Source organism: Chaetodon auriga, chromosome 6, assembly GCF_051107435.1.
Source record: "Chaetodon auriga isolate fChaAug3 chromosome 6, fChaAug3.hap1, whole genome shotgun sequence".
In the NCBI taxonomy this organism is placed as follows: Eukaryota; Metazoa; Chordata; class Actinopteri; order Chaetodontiformes; family Chaetodontidae; genus Chaetodon; species Chaetodon auriga.
This window is the reverse complement of record NC_135079.1, coordinates 24,918,534-24,941,233: the sequence shown is the minus strand read 5'-3', so window position 1 is coordinate 24,941,233 and position 22,700 is coordinate 24,918,534. Positions and strand designations below refer to the sequence as shown.

Below are 22,700 nucleotides of genomic sequence, written 5' to 3'. Positions count from 1 at the left end.
CCCCAAAAAAATCTGGCAATGTGTTATACAACTATTCTACTGTTATCCATTAACATGGGGATTAAGTTGGGGCAATTATTTATGCTTTGCCTCTTGTTACTGATAGAGAAATGAATTGTACCTATTCATTTTTATTTCTGAAAGGTTTTGTGAGGAAGGTGCCACTATTTGTTTATGCTAAGAGGAGCATCCAAAGAATATATTAATAGCAATGGAGAGGGTCTTGCTTTATTAAAAAGTGAGGCAGTGATTCCGTGACACAATGATTCTACGAGGTCACAATTGTCAGAAACTGTCATGTGTACTTTTAACAAAGACTATCTGATAAGTGAGACCCCTCAAGAATATTTGTTACTGGAGCCAAAAGCAGTGATGGACTAGAATTAATACTACTCAGTAATTCAGTACTGTACTAAAGAATAATTTGGTGGTACTTGTGCTTTGCTTGAATATTGCCAATCAGCTCTAAGTTTATTTGACAGCTAGTTACTACTTTCAGTGGTGAAGGAAGTATCAAGATTTTCTTTTTCCACTCAAAAGTTCAACATTTTACTATTGTAGTTGGTCAAGGTGGTGAAAATTGTAACAATGTTGTATAATGTTACAATAATATAATGCTATATAATGTTTAATAGTCTGATTATGGCTACATCGTGGGGTGTGTCAGTTTCATGGACCTGGTATTGGACAAGCTGAGCTCACTGCGTAGAGGAAGACGTCATTCATGATATCAGTTCCATCTAGTTTTTCTGCTATGCCATGTCAAAATGTCTGCTGTGATAAATCGCCCATTGTTACACAAATAACAGATCTGATGCTTCTTCCGCCAGCACTCTTTGCAGCCCTCAGTGTTTGAGCAAACAGTGCATAAACTGTCCCCCACTACCTTTCAGAGGGCTTATAATTCAATTTATTTTCTTGTTTATCCTGCTCAGCTGGTTTCATTTGTGCATTCAGACTATCCAAAATTATATTCCCCCAAAATGTCCACATGCCAATGCACAGTGTGTAGTGTTCAGTGTAGTGTTGTGCACAGGCAAAACCTGTCTGTGACCACCACCATCCACATGAGCTACACGTGATCGACGTCAGCACTCTGCTGTGGGACGTGTTGAAATTAGTTGTGGTTATTTCCTCATATCTTACTGACTGCGATAAATGGGCCTGTCATTCAACAAGTCTGACTCAAGACACAGGAATAAATGTAGAAATATCTCGCGTGCTTTTTATTAACAAAACAAAGAATTTTTTCCCTCTCTGGCGTGTGATGGAGGAAAGTTAACTCCTGACGCGGATGAGGACAAACGAGTGTGTCTGTTCATTTCTGCGCGTGGACTTCCTTGTTGGTGTTGCTGTGGTTACCAGCGATGACTTCGCTCAAGTCCCTCCCTCCAAGCTTGCCCCGTCAGTGCTCGGTGAAAAACGGGTAACGTGGAGGTAGTCAATGAACTCCCCCGGCCTGAAGTTCACTGTTCCTTCACCGGTAAGTTTCAAAACTAACTTGTGTTCCCCGACAGTCCGCTGACCGGCCTAATGTTACGCACTTCAGCTGAAGTTAACCTGACAGTTTGTTGTTGCTGTTAGCCTAACGTGGACTACAGCTCCAGTCTCCTGCATGTTATAGGGAAGTCCTTTTTTTTTTTTTAAGCTAACGTTAACTTTATTTATGTGAAAGGTTTATTTCCACATTACTACCACTACTGTCAAGGAGGCTCTGTGTGTACCAGGAAGCTTCACAATAACAGAAAGTGTGCTGCCTACAGGGAAGGAAAGTCACTTTTTGAGTTGTTTACACGTGTTTTGCTCATCACAAGCCTCCCTTTATGGGCAGTATGTTTACATATTGCACGCGGTTGTTGGCTTATTTTCTTATGACATTTCTAATATGACAGTTAATTACTTGACAGGTGTAACCGCCATTTGTTAGGCAAATTGCAGAATTCTTCACAGAAAACCACCAGTGGCTGCTGCTGATGGCAGATGATTGACTGTTGTTATATGTGGAGACGGACGTAAACTCTCTTCAGGAAGTGGAGTCAATGTTGATGTGGTGACTTGACACACAATGTCATTAAAAACTGAGCAACAGCATGAACGCAAAACATGACTTTTTCACTCAAGGTAGGTTCAAGAAACAGGCACCACAGCAGTATTTAACTTAACTTTTTACAATATTATTTTCTGGAGGAGAAATCAAAGACAGAAACATGCGGCGTGGTGTAAAACCTTGCCCTGTGTCTCTTTGTCAATAGCTCTGTCAGTTGTTATCATAGACACTTAAACCAACTTTCATGAACACGTCAACACACAAAGGTTATTTTTTTGGAAGTAAATCATGCAAAGTAAGTTATCACAGGCAGATTTTATTCAGTAGTTTCATTTTATCAAGGATACTAAGCAAAGCCAAAAACCACATTATAGTAACTGAAGAAACTGTCGTCTTATTTGAGCTTCTTGCAGAGGTGTACAGGGCTGCACAATGTCAGAGAAAACTGAGGTTGATTTTAGCTTTTTTGAATTAAACGATTGTTGTCGGTAGTGACACTGCTAGAGTGACCTTTTTCAAGTTGATGCAAAAGAAACAATAGAAGCTTCTTTTATAGAAGCCTGTTGTGGGCACAACCACAGACCACAAACTAGTCTCTCTGTGGGCCTGACCACGTCAGTGTCTGCTAAAAATGCAGCTTATGAGCACTGTGCAACCTCCATGTGCAGGTAGAGAAGACACTCATGAATACGCTTTGCCATTTGCACGTATCCTGTTGAATGTGTTGCTTTAAACACAGCTTTACTTTTTTGCTTGAATTTATTTTGCTTAGCCGGTGGGAAGTGCTGTGCCTCGAACAGCTGTCACATCAGACCCTAAAAAAGATAAGGTAACTGTATGCAAAGCGTAAGCTCCAGCATTTAAAAGTCAGATCGCATGAAAATGACAAAACAATGTTAGTACAAATAGCACAAACTTCTAACTGATTACAATTTAGTGAAGTTACATCAGGACAATTTAGGGTTAAATCATGTGTCAGATGGAGGAAACGTCTTTTCCAGCAGAGTGTTTTTCTTCTCTGATATCCTCCTACTCTAGGTCACTGGCCACCTGTCTCAGCACACCAACTTTTAACAAAGGAGCCATAAACCTTGCTTTGGCTTCTGGCGAATAGGATAGTCTGTAAAGATTAGCTTTTGCCTGAGGACATAAACACTACATCACTCTTTCCTACCAGCACTTCACTCTAGTTCCCTTTCTTATTTCCCTTCTCATGCTTCAGTTTTGTGTGTTGCTTTCCTTGTGAGGTGTGTCATGCTTGCAATTTGTTGCACAATGTTTAGGCTCACACTTCAAAGCAGCGTGACATATTCATAAATAGAAAATGTTTCGTGATGAACATGTCACTTTGTAGAAGAGGAATAAAATGTTTCTACTAATTTTGAAAACTACATTTTAATTAAAGATACGTTTTTAAAAATGTTAATTTTATTTTGAGGCCCACTATGGCTTTATGTAAGGAGGGATACAGACAGTGAAATTAATTTTAGATTAAATTTATTAATTACAATTGCTTCAGTTAGCTTTATGAACACAAAATCTAAATTCTACCAGTACTAGAGTCCTTCTACCTGTCTATATGCGTGCTTATACCAGTCTCACATAGCTACATTTGCGTCAGTAAACACACACACACAGTCTGATGCTCTTGTTCATGAATTGACTGAACCCACTCACATCAGCCTCTGGAAGGCAGTCTTCCAAACCAGTGGTCATAGAGCTGTATTCTGCGTGAAAGCCACTACTGAGTTATGTCAGTCAATATTTTCAGACACACAAGAACCTCGTCATATCATAACTTTTTCAGTTCTGGGCTTACTTGTCAGATGACATTAGTCTCAGCAAGGGCCATCTATCATCCCTGAAGTAAAGGAGAGGAGCAGCAGTTGTTTGAGGTGTACAGTGGGCCATGTTTAACATTACGCAACTGTATATAAGACTGACAACTTGAGTGAGAATAGCAGAAAGAGAGAACGATGATTAATGAAATACAACAACGCTGACACACGGGCTGTTTTAATTTGACTGTCTAATAACCAGTGTAAGTAAAGAAAACCAGTGTAAGTAAAGAAAAACTGAATTAAAGTCTCACATTCTAATCAAATTCTCTTAAGTCTGTTTGTTATAATGCATGTGTGTTATTGACTTATTAATGCGCTGCAGACAATGGTGATCTATCCTTTTGTGAAGTCTCTATTTTATTAGATTCAAACAGCCCTTTTACAGACATTACATTTTGTACAACATGTTTGCAATGCAGTGCATACATTTAGAGTAATATTTGTAACTCTTTTCATCAGACAAGGCACTGTACTTTAAACTGAAGACTCTGCTTCTGTCTCCCTCCTAGGTTTCATCGACTTATTAAAGAGGTGGTTGCTAAGAGATGACAAACGGTGACACTGGTGAGAGCCTCTGATGTAGAGCAGGCTGAAGCTCCACTTCTCCAGGATCTCATCCCTCCACACCTCTGTCTGTTCTGGCTCACGTGAAGGACGCTGGAAACACTCATCAACAGACTCACAGAGACCATGGCAGCTTTTACTGCCCCTTGTGCTGCCACCAATACTGTGAACACTGTGGTGGCTAGAACAGCATGGCAGAGGCAAGGAAGCAGCGAAGAAGAGGGTAAATGTGAGAATGGGGACATGGGACAAAACACTGTCCAGGAGAAAACCCACGAATTCTTCCAGATGTGTGATATCGAGAGCAAGGGCTTCATCACCCGACGTGATATGCAGGTGAGGTGGCTGATACGAGGGTGACTGCCATGGCTGAGCTTCTGAAGTAGCGTAAAGACCGACCTTTGTTGCATGACTTCAAATGAAAGAACTTGAGTTATGTATTTTAGCAGAGATTACATTTTGGGGCCAGAGAAAATAATAAATACACATAGTTACAAACTCTAATTACTGGTGGGGAAACCTAATCAACAAAGTATCAGAGCTGTTTGAACCACTTTTTAGCATCCATCATCCATCTATCCATAATATGAATGTTTTTCATCATTTTTTAGAGATGCCGCTCCTTCATCCAGAATCAGCATAAAATGCACAGACAGTCCGTCGACTCATTAATGATGCTGAACAGGACATGGACATGGAGAAGTGCACCTTATTCAAAGTGTTACAAAAGAGACTGAGACACAGAGAGCCATGCGGACGTTTTGTCATGCAACTCCTCCACTCGTATTATTGTGCAGATTCACTTGCCGCTCGGATATTCATCCCTGCCGTGGCTAATCCTTTGATGAAGCACTTGTAGGCTCTCGCGCCGAGGAGCATAAATACATAGAGGGGAAGCTTTGATCCCATGTTTATGATAATGGGTTGGAAATTAGATGGCGGTCAGGATGGCGGTCCAGTTCTTCTCACTTCTGTTTACCATCTGTACTGAAGAATACAGTCTGTACTTAAAAGCAGATTCATACTGATATATAAATTTGCACTTTCCATACATCTCTCAAAATTTGTCAGTCATCTAACAAGCTAAATGAGTGGGACTGCCTACATTTATTTGCACTCTTGAGTCACAGCATTCTCACTGGATTTTCATAGCTTAAGTGTACATCTCCCATCATGACCGCCAGCACACGTAGCTTTACAATTCCACTCTTTGCTGACATAAGGGATATGTTCTGCCCAGATAACACACTTTACAAGAAAAGCTGATAATCTTCCACAGATGTCACCCGTTCCCTGTCCTTACACTGCATTGTATGGATGGCCTCTGTCAACATTTGAAGCAATGTAAACACACATAAAAACCAAGGTGCTTACAGAGGTGTGGCTGTGATGGCTTTTCTTGGAAACGGTCCAGCAGTTACTGTCATGGTCACAAGCTTTTGGGAGGTTCACACTTTCTCATGTCCCACTCCTCCTTTCTTAAATAGCATCTCAGTCAGCTTAGAATATTTTGCTCTTGTCAATCTCACTTGAGCCAACATGTGTTCCTGTGGAGCTGCCCAAAGGTCAATCACTGATCAATGCAGCCACACTGGGAAGATCCCATGTGTTAAACTGTATGTGTGGGAAGCACTGTGTGGCTGATTATAATGCATGTCCATCAGGCATTTTCTGGTTAAAATAAGAATGAGAAAGAGGTTATTTGGATTCTCGCATCCTGTGTCATTAGAGTCAATTTAGTCTAATTATGACTGGTAAAAATATCTGGAACAAAAGCAGAAACTGTTCCTTCGCACATGAGCCATTACAGAAATGACTGTCCTTATTAGTCTGAAGTAGCAGTTGTTATAGCTACAGTATAGTTAATGTCCTTGAGGCTTTGTTCTTGGCAATAGCAGCTGTGTTTTGTTTCTTGTTAAATAGAGGCTGAATGGCGGGCTGCCTCTCAGTGCGGAGGAGTTGGAGAACGTATTTGATACCCTTGATTCTGATGGCAATGGATACCTTACCCTCGACGAGTTCTCCTTCGGCTTTAGTATGTTTGCAGTTTGTTTCTACTTAAACGCTACCGCTAGTGTCACGAGTAGGTGTAATCTGATTTTTTCTTTTTTTGTAGGCGAGTTTTTATTCAGTCAGAAGATTCCTGTAGAGGAAGACATGAGTGACAAAATCCCGTGTAAAAACCCGACAGAGGTCTTGTACCAGACCAAGTGGGAGGAGAGCCTGGCAAGAGGAGATGAGGATGAAGAGGAGAAACACTTTTGCATGCTTATGGAGAGCCTCGGAGCCAACAGTGTCTTTGAAGAGTGAGTACTATATGTGTGTGTGCTTTTGATCACAGCATGCATTTTTAGTTCTGTGCATATCTTTGCACACTTCGTCAACCCCTCCTTTAAATCTATGCTATTTTAAGTAACTCAGCCTGAGACTAATAACTAAACAAGAGTGGGAAGTTTCCACTTTCACACAAAGCCGTTCCTGTGCTCCTTCTCTTAGTGCTCTCCTGCTCTGTAGGACGACGTAATTGCATAGATATTCTGTTTAATATGACTGTGTTTCAAACATGGAAATGTATCGTTAAAAATGTGGATTTGTGAAGGAGCTTCACTTCCAGAATCACACTTTAAAAAGCCAACTTTCGCTGCACTAATATTTCATACAACATTCACTTGCCATGAGTAAGTCCAGTTGAGGTCTGTTTGCACATTGCTTTGTTTGACTGAAAGATATCTAATGACAGGACCTTATGAAATGCATGACTACACTCTCCTTTAGCAAACAACTCCAAGTCAATGAAAGCTAACAGCAGTGGAGGTGGATGCCACATTTACACATCGTATTGGCTTCCGTCTACCTGGTGAGATTGGTATTTCAGGATCAGTTTGGATCAGTTTGTGCAGCACTAACTGATATTGATGTTGACCAGAGTTTAAGGGCAAGTATTTTTAACAGTTGAAAAGTCTTCCAGGGGTTTGTTTGACTTTCCCTACCTTATCTTAGCTTATAGGCACATTACACTGTTTCTTACGGAAACGAGATTACATAATTATTTTTCCATCATTAAACAGTTTTGATTGTCTCACAACTGATTTTCATCCAAATCTCAATACTTAAATCATTGTTTGTCTTCACACTGGCTTTCCTTTTACTTCAACGAAAACAAATGTCTGTGCATTCCTCTTGGAAAGTGTGACACTCTTCATCTACTTCTGTTTTGCTGGTAGGCGCCATGCTGCATTGCCCTGATATCAACCACTTTGTTTGCGTTGCATTCAGGGACCACTTGAAATAACCTGTTATTCTACCATTCTCCATTATTTTCTTAATCATTGAAACAAAGTGATTACCTTGCTTACAAATCATCTCGCGGGCCATTTACAGCCTGGAGGCCGGAGGTCCCCCACCCCTGTCTTACACATTGTACCTTTAAAGAAACTTATTTGTTTATACCTGCTTCTTCATTCTGTCACATCAGTCCTGCTGAGGTGCGCAGTTTATGGGCTCAGCTCCGCCGGGATGAACCACACCTTTTATCCAATTTTGAGGACTTCCTTGCCAGAGTGACATCCCAGATTATAGAGGCCAACCAGGAGAAGAAGGAGATGGAGAGCGCTCTCAAAAGGTGGGTCAGGGGGGTCAGACAAAGTAGAAGGTCCAGAAGGGTTTATTACATTTTGAGCTGTCCACTAAAGAGCGTTTGGCTGAGCTGTGAAGTGACTCTCTAATTCGTGTGTGTCTTTTGTCACCGTTATGTTTTGTGCTCTTTGATATTGACTTGTTGTTTCTTCGGGCTTATCAATGAGGTCCCTTAAAAATATACCATACTGCTCGTTTGCTGCATGTTTTCCCCTCTCTCTCTGCCCCATTTCCTGTCATGTCTTCAGCTGTCACTATAATAAAGGCTAAAAAGCCCCCCCAAAAAAAATAAAAAAAAAATAAAAATAAAAAATACTGTACTGTGCAATATGAGTTAACTATACTATGTAATTTATTTTATTAATCTAAATTTCTATACAGGAAAGCAGCAACACATGATGACGAGATCCAGCGTCTTTATGAGGAAATGGAGCAGCAAATTAAAAATGAAAAAGACAGGATTGTGCTGCAGGTACAAACTTAGTGACGTCAAACAAGCATTTCTCTTTGTTGCTAATTCTATCAAATACTGCATACCTTTTTCCTAATTACCTTCATCCTTGTGCCCCCCTCTTTTATGCCTACACTAAAGGACTATGAGCGGTTTTTGTCTCGTAGTCAAGACATGGAGCTGCAGCTGTCTCGCAAGGAGAAAGAGCTGGAACAGCTCTTTCAGAAACAGAGAAGGGTGAGTGACTAGTGGTCAAACAATTTCCCCCAAGGTTCACTGCAGTAGTCACAGGCTATGAGAAAGACTTTACACACACACACACACACACATCCTCTCTCACTTCACCGTCACTTATCCCACAGAGAAGATCAGTGGTCAGAGCAGCAACATGTGAGAGACATTAAGCAGAATGACAGATAACACAATGCAGTGAAAACAGAAACGTATGCATGCTAAAACATATTCATTACCACGGTCCATCTGTTGTGCAAGAGCAGATTTTCACAGCTGCATTAACCTATTAACACTCGGAACTATAATTTTTCAGTTTTATCAAATACCATCTAATCAATGCTTCTTCTGCAGCAGCAAGAGCAGCTTGTGTTGATAGATACTGTTCAATGTTAATAGGTTCTTTCACACCTCCATTTACAGACTGCCACTCTGGCTTTTAAGGCTAATGAGAGACCTGAAAATAATTCAACTAATGCCAAAAAGGGCATTTCTGCTCTTCGCAGCTCCTTAGCTCCTGTAGTTGATATGTCAGCTGTTTAGCCAGTTACGTTTGTGTAGAGAATATCCGTGCATACAGTCCATTCAGTGGTATACAGGCTGGAACAGCTTCTGAAGAATTTGCTATGGTTACGCTCATTTTTGTAAAGCAGTTTGCCTGAAAATGATTACAGGCAGTCAGCTGTTCATCATGCTGTCCCCTCATGTTCATCCTTTGACCATGGGTTAAACAGGGCATGGGACATTTAACAGCCATGCGTTTTTAGTGCACTTTATTTATTACGTATAAAATATATTACATATAAATAACACTGGCCATCTGATTATTGAATAATACACATAAATCCAAAAAAAAAATTAATGAAAGGTCAGTGCTAGAAAAAAGGATCCCAATCCTTGTGTGGAGCACAATGACACACGTTTAATCTGAACCACAAAATTCCAAAGTTTCTTCTTTTTTCACCACCGGTCTGTCTCCAGTTGGAGCATCAGTGCCAGGAGCTTCACAGCGAGCAACACGTGACCAAGGTGGAGAACGTGAAGCTGAAGCAGACGAATGATGAGTTAGCGCGGGAGCTGGAGCACATCAGCCAGGAGCTGATCTTGGCACAGGAGCAGCTGAGTGTTCTGCAGGAGCAGTCCACACGGCTTCATGAGGAGAAGGAGACGTGAGTTTAGGATGCAAAAATCCTGCAAACAAATAGAGGCATACATACTATTACATACAATTTATACTATATACCCACGTAATAAAGACAAGTCACGTGTTTCAAATGCTGTGATATTGTGTCTTGAAGAGAAGAGACAAGACAACATGTCTGTATCATATACAGCTCACTTTATCTTTCTTTGCTCTGGGTCTGGGTCATAGTTTTTAATTAAGTGTAACCACAGCACATAGTGTGTCTGTATGGTCAGAGTATTTGTAATAGAAGATGAATTGTTGTTCAACACAGGGAAATATACAGACTGACCGAGGGACTGCATCGAGAGCGAGCGAGCCTCCTCAAACAGCTGGACCTTTTGAGGTATGGATGTAGAGATACCGTTGTGCTGGCTCCACTAGAGAAAGAGTAACCATAATACAGAAATGTGACATGGATATTTATCTTATGATTTGAAATTAGGCTTACAGTGATTCAGCTAAATGATTTGATAGCACTGAGCAAAGTTCACTCTTGTACTTTTACTGAAGAAGTGTTCGTATTTTTTTTTTTTTTAATTAATTTTCACACAAGTTGTTGTTTTGTTTGAATTAAGGTTAACTTGCTGTTCATTGGCTTAGTGTACTTCAGTCACACATAGCAAAGCAACATTGCTCAGCCAAAACTAATTTACAGTAACATCTCATCTCAGATGGAAGACTTGAGCTTGCAGGCTCCTTTTCAGAAATGTTTGACTTATCAGTCGCTTCATTGCAATCATTTCTCCCTGGAAGCCGCTCTTCCTACACCCTCTACTGTTGTCCAGTAGAGGGCTGTACACAGTTTACTTTACTGAACCTGAGATTCAAGCTACAGCCTGCTTCATTAGGTTTACTCAAAAGGCATAGGATGACAAGGATTAACCAAGGAAAGACTTACTCTTATATTCCTGGGGGAAAGCTGGAGGTTTTTGAACCATCATGGTGTGCATATTGTTTAAAATGCCAGTTACACAATTCTTATTCTTATTATTACTAAAGACTTCTTTTATATTTTCATTTCATTGTTGTATCCAGGGAAATGAACAAACATTTACGGGACGAAAAGGACATGTGTTATCAGGTATGTCCTCTCTCTAAAGGTTAGTGGAACACTGATCAGCAGAGCCCAGAATAGCCATCGCATTAGAAATAAAAGCTTCATGTTTTATTCCTGCAGAAACCAAAGAAGACACCAGGTTTGAACCAGAGGCCTTTAATCACTCATGTGAAACACACAAGTACACATATCTTCAAAAGGTAAACCATCACCAAGTGACACATTTAATACAAGTAGTCAATATTGTGTCAAATGGAGGACAAGCCACAGTTTGTGCAGGATGTGTTCTCTACCTGTCATGACGCATGTTGGATCTGCATTGTTTCCATTGGCACAGTAGTGTAGGCTGTAATGTTACTTCCTGTCTGCAGTGAGGATGAGGAAGAACTGACCACCAGCTCTGTAAGGAAGGACGTAGCAAACTGGTCTTGCCAGTCCTCTTGCACAGCAGAGACAAGGGGGCACCTCCAGAGGATCATCTCCATTGAGGAGGACCACCTCCCACACTTGCTCCAGACTGACTGTCAGGCCCAAACCCCACTTCAGGAGTGCAGTGAAGGAGAGGAAGCCTCAGACAATGAGGAGAATATAGACTTGGTGATGAGTGATATTTACCCATGTGCGACCTCTGCCCAGCAGCAAAAGTCAAAGGGAATTGTGGAGAAAAGACAAACCCCCACGTCTCTGAGGGGTCAGCCTGTTGGCAAGGAGACCAGCATAAATGTATGTGGACATGGACTGATGTACTGTATCGTAGACTGACAGAATAACTTTACTCTGTTGTCAAACCTTGAATGCTACAAGTATGCAAGGACTGGAAGTGTTTACAGGATTTTTTTTAAATAAGAAAATAGATTAAAAATAATTAAATTAAAACCTCCACTACTCCAAGCCATGTAGTACATAAAAGGAGGAGATGTGTTTTCTGAATTTCAGTGACATGGCTTCATTGTATTGTAGCCACTTAGCTGATTGTCTTAATTGAGATCCCATAAATCCCTCCCTTTAATCCCCACCACCATAACTCTTGTTTCTTCAGGAGGAAGGTGGTCACGCGCCACCTGACCGCCTCTTCAAGATCGTCCTGGTGGGGAACTCTAGTGTTGGAAAGACCTCCCTCCTTCGACGATTTTGCGACAACTGCTTCCACCCTGGCACCTCTGCTACTGTGGGTACGTGTTATATAGTATGTGCATGTCAGTTCCTGTGAGGAAAGGCAACAAAACACCCAGCCCTGTGGTTGACCTCAGGCTTTGCTTGCGAAGCACTTGAATGAAGCAGTTGGCTTTAACACTGTAGCAGTGTCAGCAGTGAACACACTCGTGTTGTGGGTGATCATCAGTGCTTAAGATTCAGATTAGCTTGCATATATTGTATGTTGAGGCAACACACTCTCAAGGCCAATGTGAAAAATTAATTCAACATAACATAAAAGCACCATGTTTGGGTCTTGAAACATCATCATAGTAAAATATTTTGCTTTGAGCACATTGATGTGCAGTTCAGCAATACAAGAAAGGCTGCTGTCAAGGTGCTTCAGTGTAGCCTTTGAAATGATTCTATAGTAAAAGTTTCAGTAAAAGCCACTTTTAACCTTCCAGGTTCTTTCAGTTGATCTGAGCTGTATTTGCATAATTTGAATTCAGGTTAATGTATAGAGTTATATATTGCATATTTGCACATATTTATACAGTAATTTATTCTGTGTTGTTGGAACAGTATACAGTAAACAATAACAAAACAGAATGTGCTGACTAACATTTTCTTGTCTGTATGTGCAGGCATAGATTACAGTGTAAAGACAATAACTGTGGACAACAGCCAGGTGGCACTGCAGATGTGGGATACAGCGGGACAGGAGAGGTGAGGCATCAACATTTCATTTCATTTCACATGCCTGAGATCACATTTGAGAAGAGTCTATAATGTACAGTAACACTGCTGTGGCACTTTGATAAACTCACTGTTTGTGCCACTCATTTCTTCCCAAAGAGTGTATTTGAATTCTTACAAGTCCTATTAAACCAAATAGTTTCCTTGTTTCTTGTAAGAGTTGAAACATCTCATTTCCTTTCTTCATTCACTAACAGACTTGGAGTAAAATGAAGAGTTTTGATCAGTGTTTTTAACTTAATTCATCTGAGCAAGACATTTTCAGGGATTTTTGAAGACACAACACTTGCTCTTTTTGTCTACTTCCTTCTTTCCCCTCCTGCAGATATCGAAGCATCACCAAACAATTCTTTCGCAAGGCCGACGGTGTGGTTGTGATGTATGACATCACAGCGGAGCAGAGCTTCACAGCTGTCAGACAGTGGCTGACGAGTGTAAAGGTAAGACGGGACTGGTCACCCTGTGCTGCACACGTTCCTCAGAGCTTTTGCCTTTCTTTTTGTATGCAGTAAGCTCTTTTTTGATTCCCTACAGTAGCAACTTTGGAAGAGACAGAATGGGTATATTTTTCACAGTATTATAAAGTATGACATGTAGGACAAATACACAGGGGGTCGGTTACTGAATTTGTTTTAATGCTTCTATACACCGCTGGCTGGTTTCCCACTGAGCAATAACAACAGGGAAGCGCCCTCATCCTTTACCAACGAAGGACTTTCTTAATATCAATTTCTTTGAGTCTCTACTATTTGATTTCGTCTTTCGCAGGAGAGTGCGGGTGAGGACATCCCCATCATGCTCTTGGGAAACAAGACAGACAAGGAGCTGGAGAGACAAGTTCACAAAGCAGTGGGTGAAAGACTAGCCAAGGTCTGTTCTGTTTTGTCCGCTAAGCTCAAAGTTCTTAGCAGACTAATCAGTGTCAGGGTCTCACCTGTCAAACAGCAACAAAGTGGTGCTTTTTACATTATTTTAGTAAATGTAAGGAGCATGCTGGCATTGTTCTCATCATGTAATTCCTCTTATCTCTGATGTGTTTGTATTTTCTGTGGTGACTAAGTGAGCTAATATTGTGACATGATAATTGTTATTTTCTTTGTGCTCTTGCAGCTGTTACCTTGAAGAATGTAATTCTCTCGATAAGCCTCCAGTAATCAATGTGCAGACACACAGCTTGCTTCAATCACATGAGCCATTCTGTTTTGTGGTCATAACAGCCATCATCATCATTTGCCTCTTTTTCAGGACTGCCACATGACTTTCTATGAGTGCAGTGCATCCTCCGGACACAATGTGGTGGAGTCCATGGTTCATTTAGCCAGGTGAGACAAAGGAGCGAGGCAAAGTAATGGCCGCTGTGTGAGTTTATGCAACAGGGAAACAAAGAAACAATAATTGTGACTAATTATGCAGCAGCTGTCTGCTTGAACAGCTTTCTCAGTGGGATTATTTCTGCATTGAAACAAGGCATATCAGAGAAATGTTTCATGTGTTCTGTGTTTGAGGCACAAAGGACTCTTTCTTATCAGTGTGTCCCGGAAAACACAACAGAAAGCTTAAGTGGAAACAATGCACAGTGCACAATAAAATGTTAATGTCTCCGTGTAAACCATATTTTTGTCTCCTCTGGGTGAGGATGCCGATGATTTTTTCAGTTCAACTGGAGATCCACAACAATACAAATGTGCTGCAGAGTGTTTTATTCTTTTACATTAGAAAGCTGCACCAGTGCTTTATTTAATCTATGCTACTGCCAGAACTGTCAGGAAGTCTGCTCTCACTGACATTTCTGTGTGGAATACTGTACTGCTGCAAATATAGATAGCATTAAAGTAGTGTGTCCTGGTTCATCTGTATGCCTCATTATGTCCACTAGGATTCTAAAAGAGCAAGAGGACAGAGAGAAGGAGAAGACGGTCCAGCTGGTCAGCAGCCCCTCAGATAAGAAGAGATCCTGCTGCTAGCAGATACACTCACAGTAACACACACACAGTCACACTAGTCTTAGCTGATGTACACAGTATGATGGTGTGGCCACGTGTGCCACAGAGGACACATGATTCTGAATGTCAGCACAACTGTTTCTCACAGTCTTCCCTCCACTTTGTAGACTCTGACTAAACCCAACACCAGAATGAATACTGTATGTATGTTGTCACTTTTCACAAAAGTTATTGCACTATTAGAAACAGGCCACTCTGTATCTTTACCCAAGTTATTGGGTTACGTTACAATAAGAATAATGTGACCCTTTGAGGGTTAGACATATAAACAACTGAACAAACTGAAGTCAAACTGAGACTTTTTCATTTTTTAAATGTTGGATATTCCTCCTTTGTCTGACTATAGCCCTTAAATATATTTATTTATCTGTCACATGTGGGCTTTTTACTGTGATTTTGCTTCTTCATCTTTTGCATGTGTACATAACAAGGACACAATGACATAAACAGCTGTAAAATGAATGCATTAGCAAGCAGCCTTGCACAAGTGTGGTGTGAGTGTCACAGAGGTGTTGGTTTGACTATCAGGACTAAGTTCAAGTGTGGTGATATGTGGCATTGCTGGATATTGCACAGGTGTCTTAGTGGCTCCACCTGGTGGACCAAGTAAAAGCATCACAGTATAGAAGTTATGCTCTTCTATGTTTTGTCCACTGAATGAACACAAAGTATCGTGTGGTTAATTCATGAAAAACATTCTAAACTTAAAATGCAGTACATGTTGCTGGGCTGTCAGTTTTAATAGTATTTTATTCTACAAGTGTTTGTGTTTTTTTTGTCCTCTGTACATTATTAATGATTTGTAATTCTGTGTTGATTTTGTTGTCACAGAACTGAAGGTTGTTCGGCTACCTGAGCAATTTTTGTTTGTTTGTTTTTTATGGCTCAAGCTTTGCTTTTTCTTTTTAGTTGGAAAATAGTACAGATCATTATTTTTCCAAATAGACCAAATGAAGTTTAGTGCATAAGATATTTATTTCATTTCTCCTTAAACTGCCTCTGTGCCAAGTGTTTTATGAAAATTTGAGAGGTTTTGGGAAAAAGTTCAGATTTTACTGTTTGCACTATGGTTAGTGCTTCACTACTGCTGTCTTGTGCGTCACATAAATATATACATATAAACATGTAAATAGCATAGAACAAAGAAAGAATTGTTAATGTTTATAACATTTGTAAAGGACCTGGTGACCAAGTCAATTCTTCCTGGTATAAAGACATTAAAAGACACCTGGATGAGTTCGGACATTGCTGTTTATTCAGTTTGGAAGTTGACATGACAATATGTGAAACAACATATTCAATCGATTTTGTGATAAGATAGTAATACATATGGAACTAACATGCCAATTTTTTAGAATTCTTATGACTCATACACTAGATGGCAAACTAGGTTTGTCTTTAATTTGAGCAGCCAAATTTTTATTAGGATATATTTTCCAAAGATCTCTTTCAATACGAGTATTATTCTAAATGAATAAGATGACTTATCAAGTATATTTGATTGTAAGCATTAACGACTCATAACCTTGTATTGCTTATATGTAACAGACAGGATCAGAGACACTGTGTGCTCTGAGAAGGCAGCACTCAGTTTAATACTGCACTTTCTGTGATTGTTACTAGCATTAGCTGCATGCTTTATAAATTGTTTAGTTTCCTCCATTGCTCCCAAGTGCTCATACTGTACATTTTGGTTCCAGCCCTGGAGTTTCATTAGGGCCTCTGCACGATATGTAAGACAGGGGAATTGAGGCTGGTTCTTGGCTGTCTGTGGACATGACAGTATCACATAATTCCGATCTGCGAAAGATAATGGATGACCAAATGCTTTGTATTATTTTCCTATCCGATGCTTGAGGCTGATACTAGGAACATTAATGTGAGGTCTTACATATTTTTGAAAGTAATCTTTGCCCAGATCCACATCTTAACAGAAGAAAACCCTTCAGTGGGTACCTTGGCAGTGACCTTAGTAAGAGCACAGTTGAAGTGGAAAGATGATTTTCATCAGTTTCGATACACTGAAATAACTCCTACTGTAACTATGTGCAATGCACTTTTAGACTGAGATACTATCTGTAAACTCTAGCATCACATCTTGTGATATGTATGCATGCTACAAGAAACTCTTGATTCTCAATCTCTAGGTTCAAACAAAGATATGGGTGCAGGGATACTGCAGATCAGCAAGCATTACCTTTCTTTCATTGGCTCCCTCTGTTGTTAGTCATCTGAGATAAGAGCTTGCTCTGATTTAATCAAATATGTGTGGTTATATTGCTTGATGTGGATCACGTCCAGATATAGACTAAAGAAGCTTCATGGCTTGAGTCTGCATTTCAGATAATATGTAATCTCAAACCAATAAAAGAAGAGTGAATATTAATGAAACTATAAAAAAGAGCTATATGCAGCAGTGCGGACAAGAACTAGGTACACTTCGGCACTTGGTCAAGGCATTGAGGATGGGGAAGGTATGTTATTGGCATGTCAACATCACAGCTCAAACTGACAACACATCAGGAGTCCAAGCTGTGCAACAGTGTGAGCTTCGACACCCTCTATTACACACTCACAGGAAGCTGCTAGTACACCGACTATGCAAACACGTTACCTTTCACATACACGAACATGTACCCACGCAAATGTGTCCTTGGCTGTTGGTTTTCCAACATTGCTAAATCAATACAACTATAAATTAAAGTGTTTCTATGATAACCATTCCCTACAGCACATAATATGACATAAGAATTACACCTTAAATTGGTTGGCTACCTACAGCAGAATATGGACAATACAGTAATTAATTAGATGAGCTCTACTGTCACTTCAAAATGCCTCCATACAGTCCAGGTTACTGTGGAAACACTGAACAAAACACACAGGTACGTACGTCACTCCATCTCACATATACACACCAATAATCAATAACATTCATCAAGACTAGAAAATATTCCTGGCCTCTTCTTGTCAGTGTTACATTCAGAATTGTTTAACAGTCAGCATCAGTAACTTCCTGCCTTCATCATACACTGTTGAGACAATAGTGGTATTGTCAATGAGGCCACCTCTGATTGGTCTTTGGCCTGGTCTTTTGTCTTATTCGATGCCCCTCTCACATGGTCTGGGGTCATGGGAGTGTCTCTGTCTCCCTCTGGTGCTCAGGGGTTGTACTCAGTGGGGCACCAAAGTCCCCCAGTCAAACTTATCGCATCTTGTAGTCGTGGGCGATGGCCGCTTCACACAGCTGTCCTTTGAAATCCAGCTCGAAGGTAAAGTCCAAGTCTCGCTGCAGGTCCAGAGGGGAAGAAAAAACAGACGGTTTTCAGAGACAGGAGGTCGCATAAAGCAAACACTCTGTAGAAACTGACAAAGAAATCTGAGATGAGAGAGCACAATTTGACCCAAAAGCAGAACATGGTGTTAAAGAAGCAGAGTGTTTGTGTTAGACAACAGGAGGAGGCGAGCCCCGCTCCTCTATCCCGCAGGGGGAGGAGAGGACGCTGACAAGGTCAACAATAGAATCTGTTGTTGTTTGTCTGGAAGTCACTGCAGTGCGGCTGCCTGCTTGACCGCTATCCAACACTGAGGAGAAAACAATCTGCTGTGGGCAGGCAGCGCAGGAAATGAGTCACTTCATAGCCAGGATGGAAAGATAAGAACGCCAGTCAAACTGTGAAGCTCTGTTTATATTGTATTTCTACTTCATATTATCTGTGGATAACAAATATTACCACTAAACAGAACTCCACCTGTAATATATCACTTAAAGACAAATGTCATCATCATTGGAGTTCTGGTACGACAGTCACCACATGAGCTTTAGACTGTACGACACTCACAATGTTTTTCTCATTGGGCTTCATAGCGATGCTGCCAGTGATCTCCTCTCCTCTCCGCACCGTCAGGTAGTCCTCAAGGTAAAACACTGTCTGCTTCCAGTGGGTGTATGGAGCATCTGGTGCTAGACACACACACGCACGCACGCACACACACACACACACACACACACACACACACACACACAAACACACACTTTTAAAATGAACACTTGTAATGATGTAATGCCACTCTCTAATCAAGCAGCCTTATAAACGATTCTTTAAGTTGTTCCTAATGTCTTTGGCAATGCTTGATAAATCATTTATTGATTCTTTATAGATCAGTTTTAAGCCATTTATAAGAACTCTTGACTGGTTGCCAGCTTGTGAGAAAGCCCACACCAACTGCAGTGACGCTGGACCAAAATATAATTACTAAAAATGATGAAAATTTACAACTGATTACTCCAGAAATCCTTAATTAATGACAACATTTATAGCTGCTGACTTATTAGAATGTGAGAAACCCACGAGCATTAATTTTCCTACAACCTGGCAACAAAAAAGTTCTTATTAATCACTGATACTGAACTGATGCATAAAGCATAAGAAACGGATTTACAACCCATTGAGAAAGCCATTAGTTTCAATTTAGTTCTTTATAAAGAATGCCAGACAAGAAACTTGTACTGACAAAGTTTTAAACTTTGGCAGCACGTCAATGAAACCTCTCAGATACAAGACAACGGCAAACATGACGTTCCCCTGTCAATCATGCATTGGTTTAGTTAAACCTCTTCAGTATTACCAAGGATCTGCTAGCAAACACTGGGCAGAAGGCACAGAGACACCCTGGACAGGTTGTCAGTCCATCATGGGGCTAACAGAGACAGTAAGACAGTCTCCTATGATGTGAAGGTGATGTAGAGAATAAACACAAACTGTACAGGGAAAGAGCAGAGACAGGAAACCAAGCCTGTGTCCTTCTTGTTGGTGCAATAAGAGCTGGTAGTTCCACATGAGTTCAAGATGACAGCGCTGGAAATGCAGAGATCTTGTTCAAGTCAATCTTCTTTCATCATCATTCCAATGGTTATCTATAGTGATACCTTACATGCATTCATCTGTGTGTGTGTGTGTGCGTGTGTGTGTGTGCACGGAAACACAAAGAATCTGACACCCATACCCCCCCCAAAAATGTGAGCGTTCCCCAGTGGCCTGACCATCGCTGATCGCGAGATTCATAAGGTCAGTAGTGCTTAAATTGATTTTCTGCCAGCTGTCCTGGTGCAGCTCAGTAGCTCTGCCTTTATAGACAGGCCCTTTGTGAGTCCATAGATAAAAGGCCCTGCCAATCAGCATGAATGCTGCACAGACCTGTCTCTCACTGTTTTGGGCATAGTTCAATAAGTTAGCTCTGTTGCAAATGCTAATTCAGTAAATGAGATGGCATTTCAACAGAGCGGCATGAACTGTGCAGTCTGTGTGTGCTATGACTGTTTCAGGACTGTGTGGGGAATCAGTGGCAAGCTTTGGCTGGACAGTGGGAAACTTGTTTGACAGACAAACTTAGAGAAAATCGGTAGAAGTGAAGTGAGGTTCGGACATTCCTCTATGGAAAAGATACAATGCCGTGGTGAAGCAATACTTAAAAGCTTCTCGGTGGTTACACACAAATATCAGGGCCAAGAGATAAATTCAGCTTTAAATATCATTTCAATGTACAGTATTTACCACAACCACTAGAGGTCAGTCACACACAGATTTTGACACACCACCCTTCTCACTTCAATCCAGCGCTGTTTGAATCGCATCAATCAGCCTGATCTGACCTGCCCTACAGCAAAGAGACAATGACATTTATTCCTGTGATGGATGCCTTCAAAGTCTCAACACAGACCATATTATACAGAAAAGGTCTTTCATCAGTGAGCAGATGCATATCTAAGCAGAATGTGAAACACAGTGAAACTCCTCATCCTGCTAGACAAAGGAATCAGCAACCAAGCGGATACAACACAATAAGCTTTAGAAATGGGCCACTGTACAGCCTCGGATGTTTGGAGCCTCTTACTCCCATTTTTATTTCAGCTGCATTCATACTGCAAGTGCTCAGTGAAGCTGTCCTCCAACCGAGGGTCTTGATTTCAGGCCCCTGGGAGCATTCGGTTCCACATAAAATGTTTGCTTGTGCATGCTTTCTGTCTGCCCAATAAAGTGAAATTCAGCCCCAGTTTACAGGAAACAGCTCCAGCGAGCTCCTCCTTCGCTCCCTAATCTCTACTCCCTTTCAGTCGAGTATCAAGTGCTTGCTACCAGCATGAGGTATTCCCTACGATTCACTACAGCCTAATGTCTGACGCTCTTGGTGTTCTTTGGCAAGGGAACCTGCCAACAAACAGAAGTTTGTTGTTGTTTCTGAGGTCAATTTGTTGTCAGTTATAAGGGTTGTTGGATTTCGAGCTCAGGCCGTCCCTTTCCCTTGTTCCTTGCTGAGAACCAGAGTGGTCCACTTCCTCCTCTACAGGGCTCACTGAAGCTAGAAGGCAATTTGGCATATTAATAAGAAACCCAAAGCACCCACAGCCTCAATAAAGCTCTGCTCTGCTGTACTGGAAGTTGTCTTGAGGGAGATATTGAGTCTGACCTCTGAGGGGTGCTGTTTCATTGCTGGAACTTGACTCAGATCTCTCTGTATGGTAATACAAAACGAGGTTAATGATTTTTTCGATTACAATTACTGTCACTATGATACATACACTATAGCTCTAATGCTTTAAAGCTGCACATACCCACCCACATACACAAATCAAACCCTGCTGCCCTACATGCACAGCAGGAGACAGTATGAGGCAACCTACCGGTGGAGAAACCAGTCTTCTTGTGACACTTGGTGAACTCAATGTGGAAGTATGTGACCAGCGCATGGATGTAGTCATTCCTCTGAATCTGCAGGCAGAATGCTGAGGTAAATGAGAGGTCCTCAGCCTTCACTGTGTAGATGTCCACCTCCTGCAGGAACAAAGAGATGGACTCTTCTCAAATACCAGACACTGGTCATATGAAGCTCTCCCTCTTTACCCCTTATTCCCTTTTTATGTGTTACAGTTTGACATTTTGAGAATTATCAGAATCATCATCTTTATTTGCCACGCATGTATACATATACAAGGAATTTGACTCATATTTCATTGCTGTTTATGCTGACACATGAGTAGACTAACAGCCAAGAATAGACATGCTTTCTTGCCAAGAATTAGTTTAGAAGATACCACTCTATGTCTGCTCGATATGAAGCTACCGCCAGCAGCTAGTTTAGCACAACGACTAAAGATCAGGAAACAACTAACTGGCTTAAAAAACACACAAAAGTGTTGTAACAAACCAGATATGCGGTGTTAATTAGTTAGCTTTAGATGTGCTGGTAGGTCAGTCTTGCTTCTTGGACAGAGCTGGGCTAGCTGTTTGCCCGTTTTCAGTCTTTGCACTAAACTAAGCTAACTGGATGCTGACGGTAGATTGATTTTTAGGGTACAGACATGAAAGCAGTAAAAGCACATTTCCCAAAATTTCTAACTGTTCCTTTAGGGCGTAATTAGTTTTATTCAGACCTCAACCAGACCCTTATTTATTCACACCACCAACCAATGATGACAAATGACAAATGCTGCAGAAACAAATTCAGAAAAAAATACATGTATCTGCTTTCACATTCAATACATTAAGGAGACCAAAAAAAACCATAACCATAAAGAAGTAGAGTACAGCTTCTACCTGTAAATGGATGGATCTTGGCACTGGGACTGTGCCAAGATCCTATAACCATCAACACTGGGCCAGTAACCCATGTGTGGGTCTGACAAGGATCAGCGACCTGGGGTCATTTGGAGCTCTAACTATTATCAAGCTCCAGGTGTTATTCATGCACAGCCCCCTGGTTCCAGTCACTTTAACGGGGTATCTGATACCA

The 22,700-nt window shown here is 40.9% G+C and overlaps 2 protein-coding genes across 2 annotated transcripts in view; one reads left to right on the top strand and one right to left on the bottom strand.

The window, feature by feature from the left end:
- Window positions 1–4,498: 4,498 nt before the first annotated feature.
- Window positions 4,499–16,145, top strand: cracr2aa (calcium release activated channel regulator 2Aa). The gene is made up of 17 exons (XM_076732856.1): window positions 4,499–4,788; window positions 6,376–6,487; window positions 6,569–6,758; window positions 7,928–8,074; window positions 8,470–8,560; window positions 8,681–8,776; window positions 9,752–9,939; window positions 10,228–10,299; window positions 10,992–11,037; window positions 11,134–11,213; window positions 11,385–11,736; window positions 12,053–12,185; window positions 12,795–12,876; window positions 13,232–13,346; window positions 13,675–13,776; window positions 14,152–14,228; window positions 14,783–16,145. Exons 1-17 carry the CDS (start codon window positions 4,579–4,581, stop codon window positions 14,868–14,870), a joined length of 2,181 nt encoding a protein of 726 aa, XP_076588971.1. The 5' UTR covers window positions 4,499–4,578; the 3' UTR covers window positions 14,871–16,145.
- LOC143322018 (protein arginine N-methyltransferase 8) overlaps window positions 16,143–22,700 on the bottom strand; it is a 26,391-nt gene continuing 19,833 nt past the window's right edge. The window contains exons 8-10 of the mRNA XM_076732857.1: window positions 21,592–21,742; window positions 18,752–18,873; window positions 16,143–18,198 (exon numbers count right to left, since the gene is read on the bottom strand). Of these exons, the coding sequence (XP_076588972.1) occupies window positions 18,115–18,198; window positions 18,752–18,873; window positions 21,592–21,742 (357 nt within the window). The 3' untranslated portion in view covers window positions 16,143–18,114. The remainder of the gene's footprint in view (window positions 18,199–18,751; window positions 18,874–21,591; window positions 21,743–22,700) is intronic.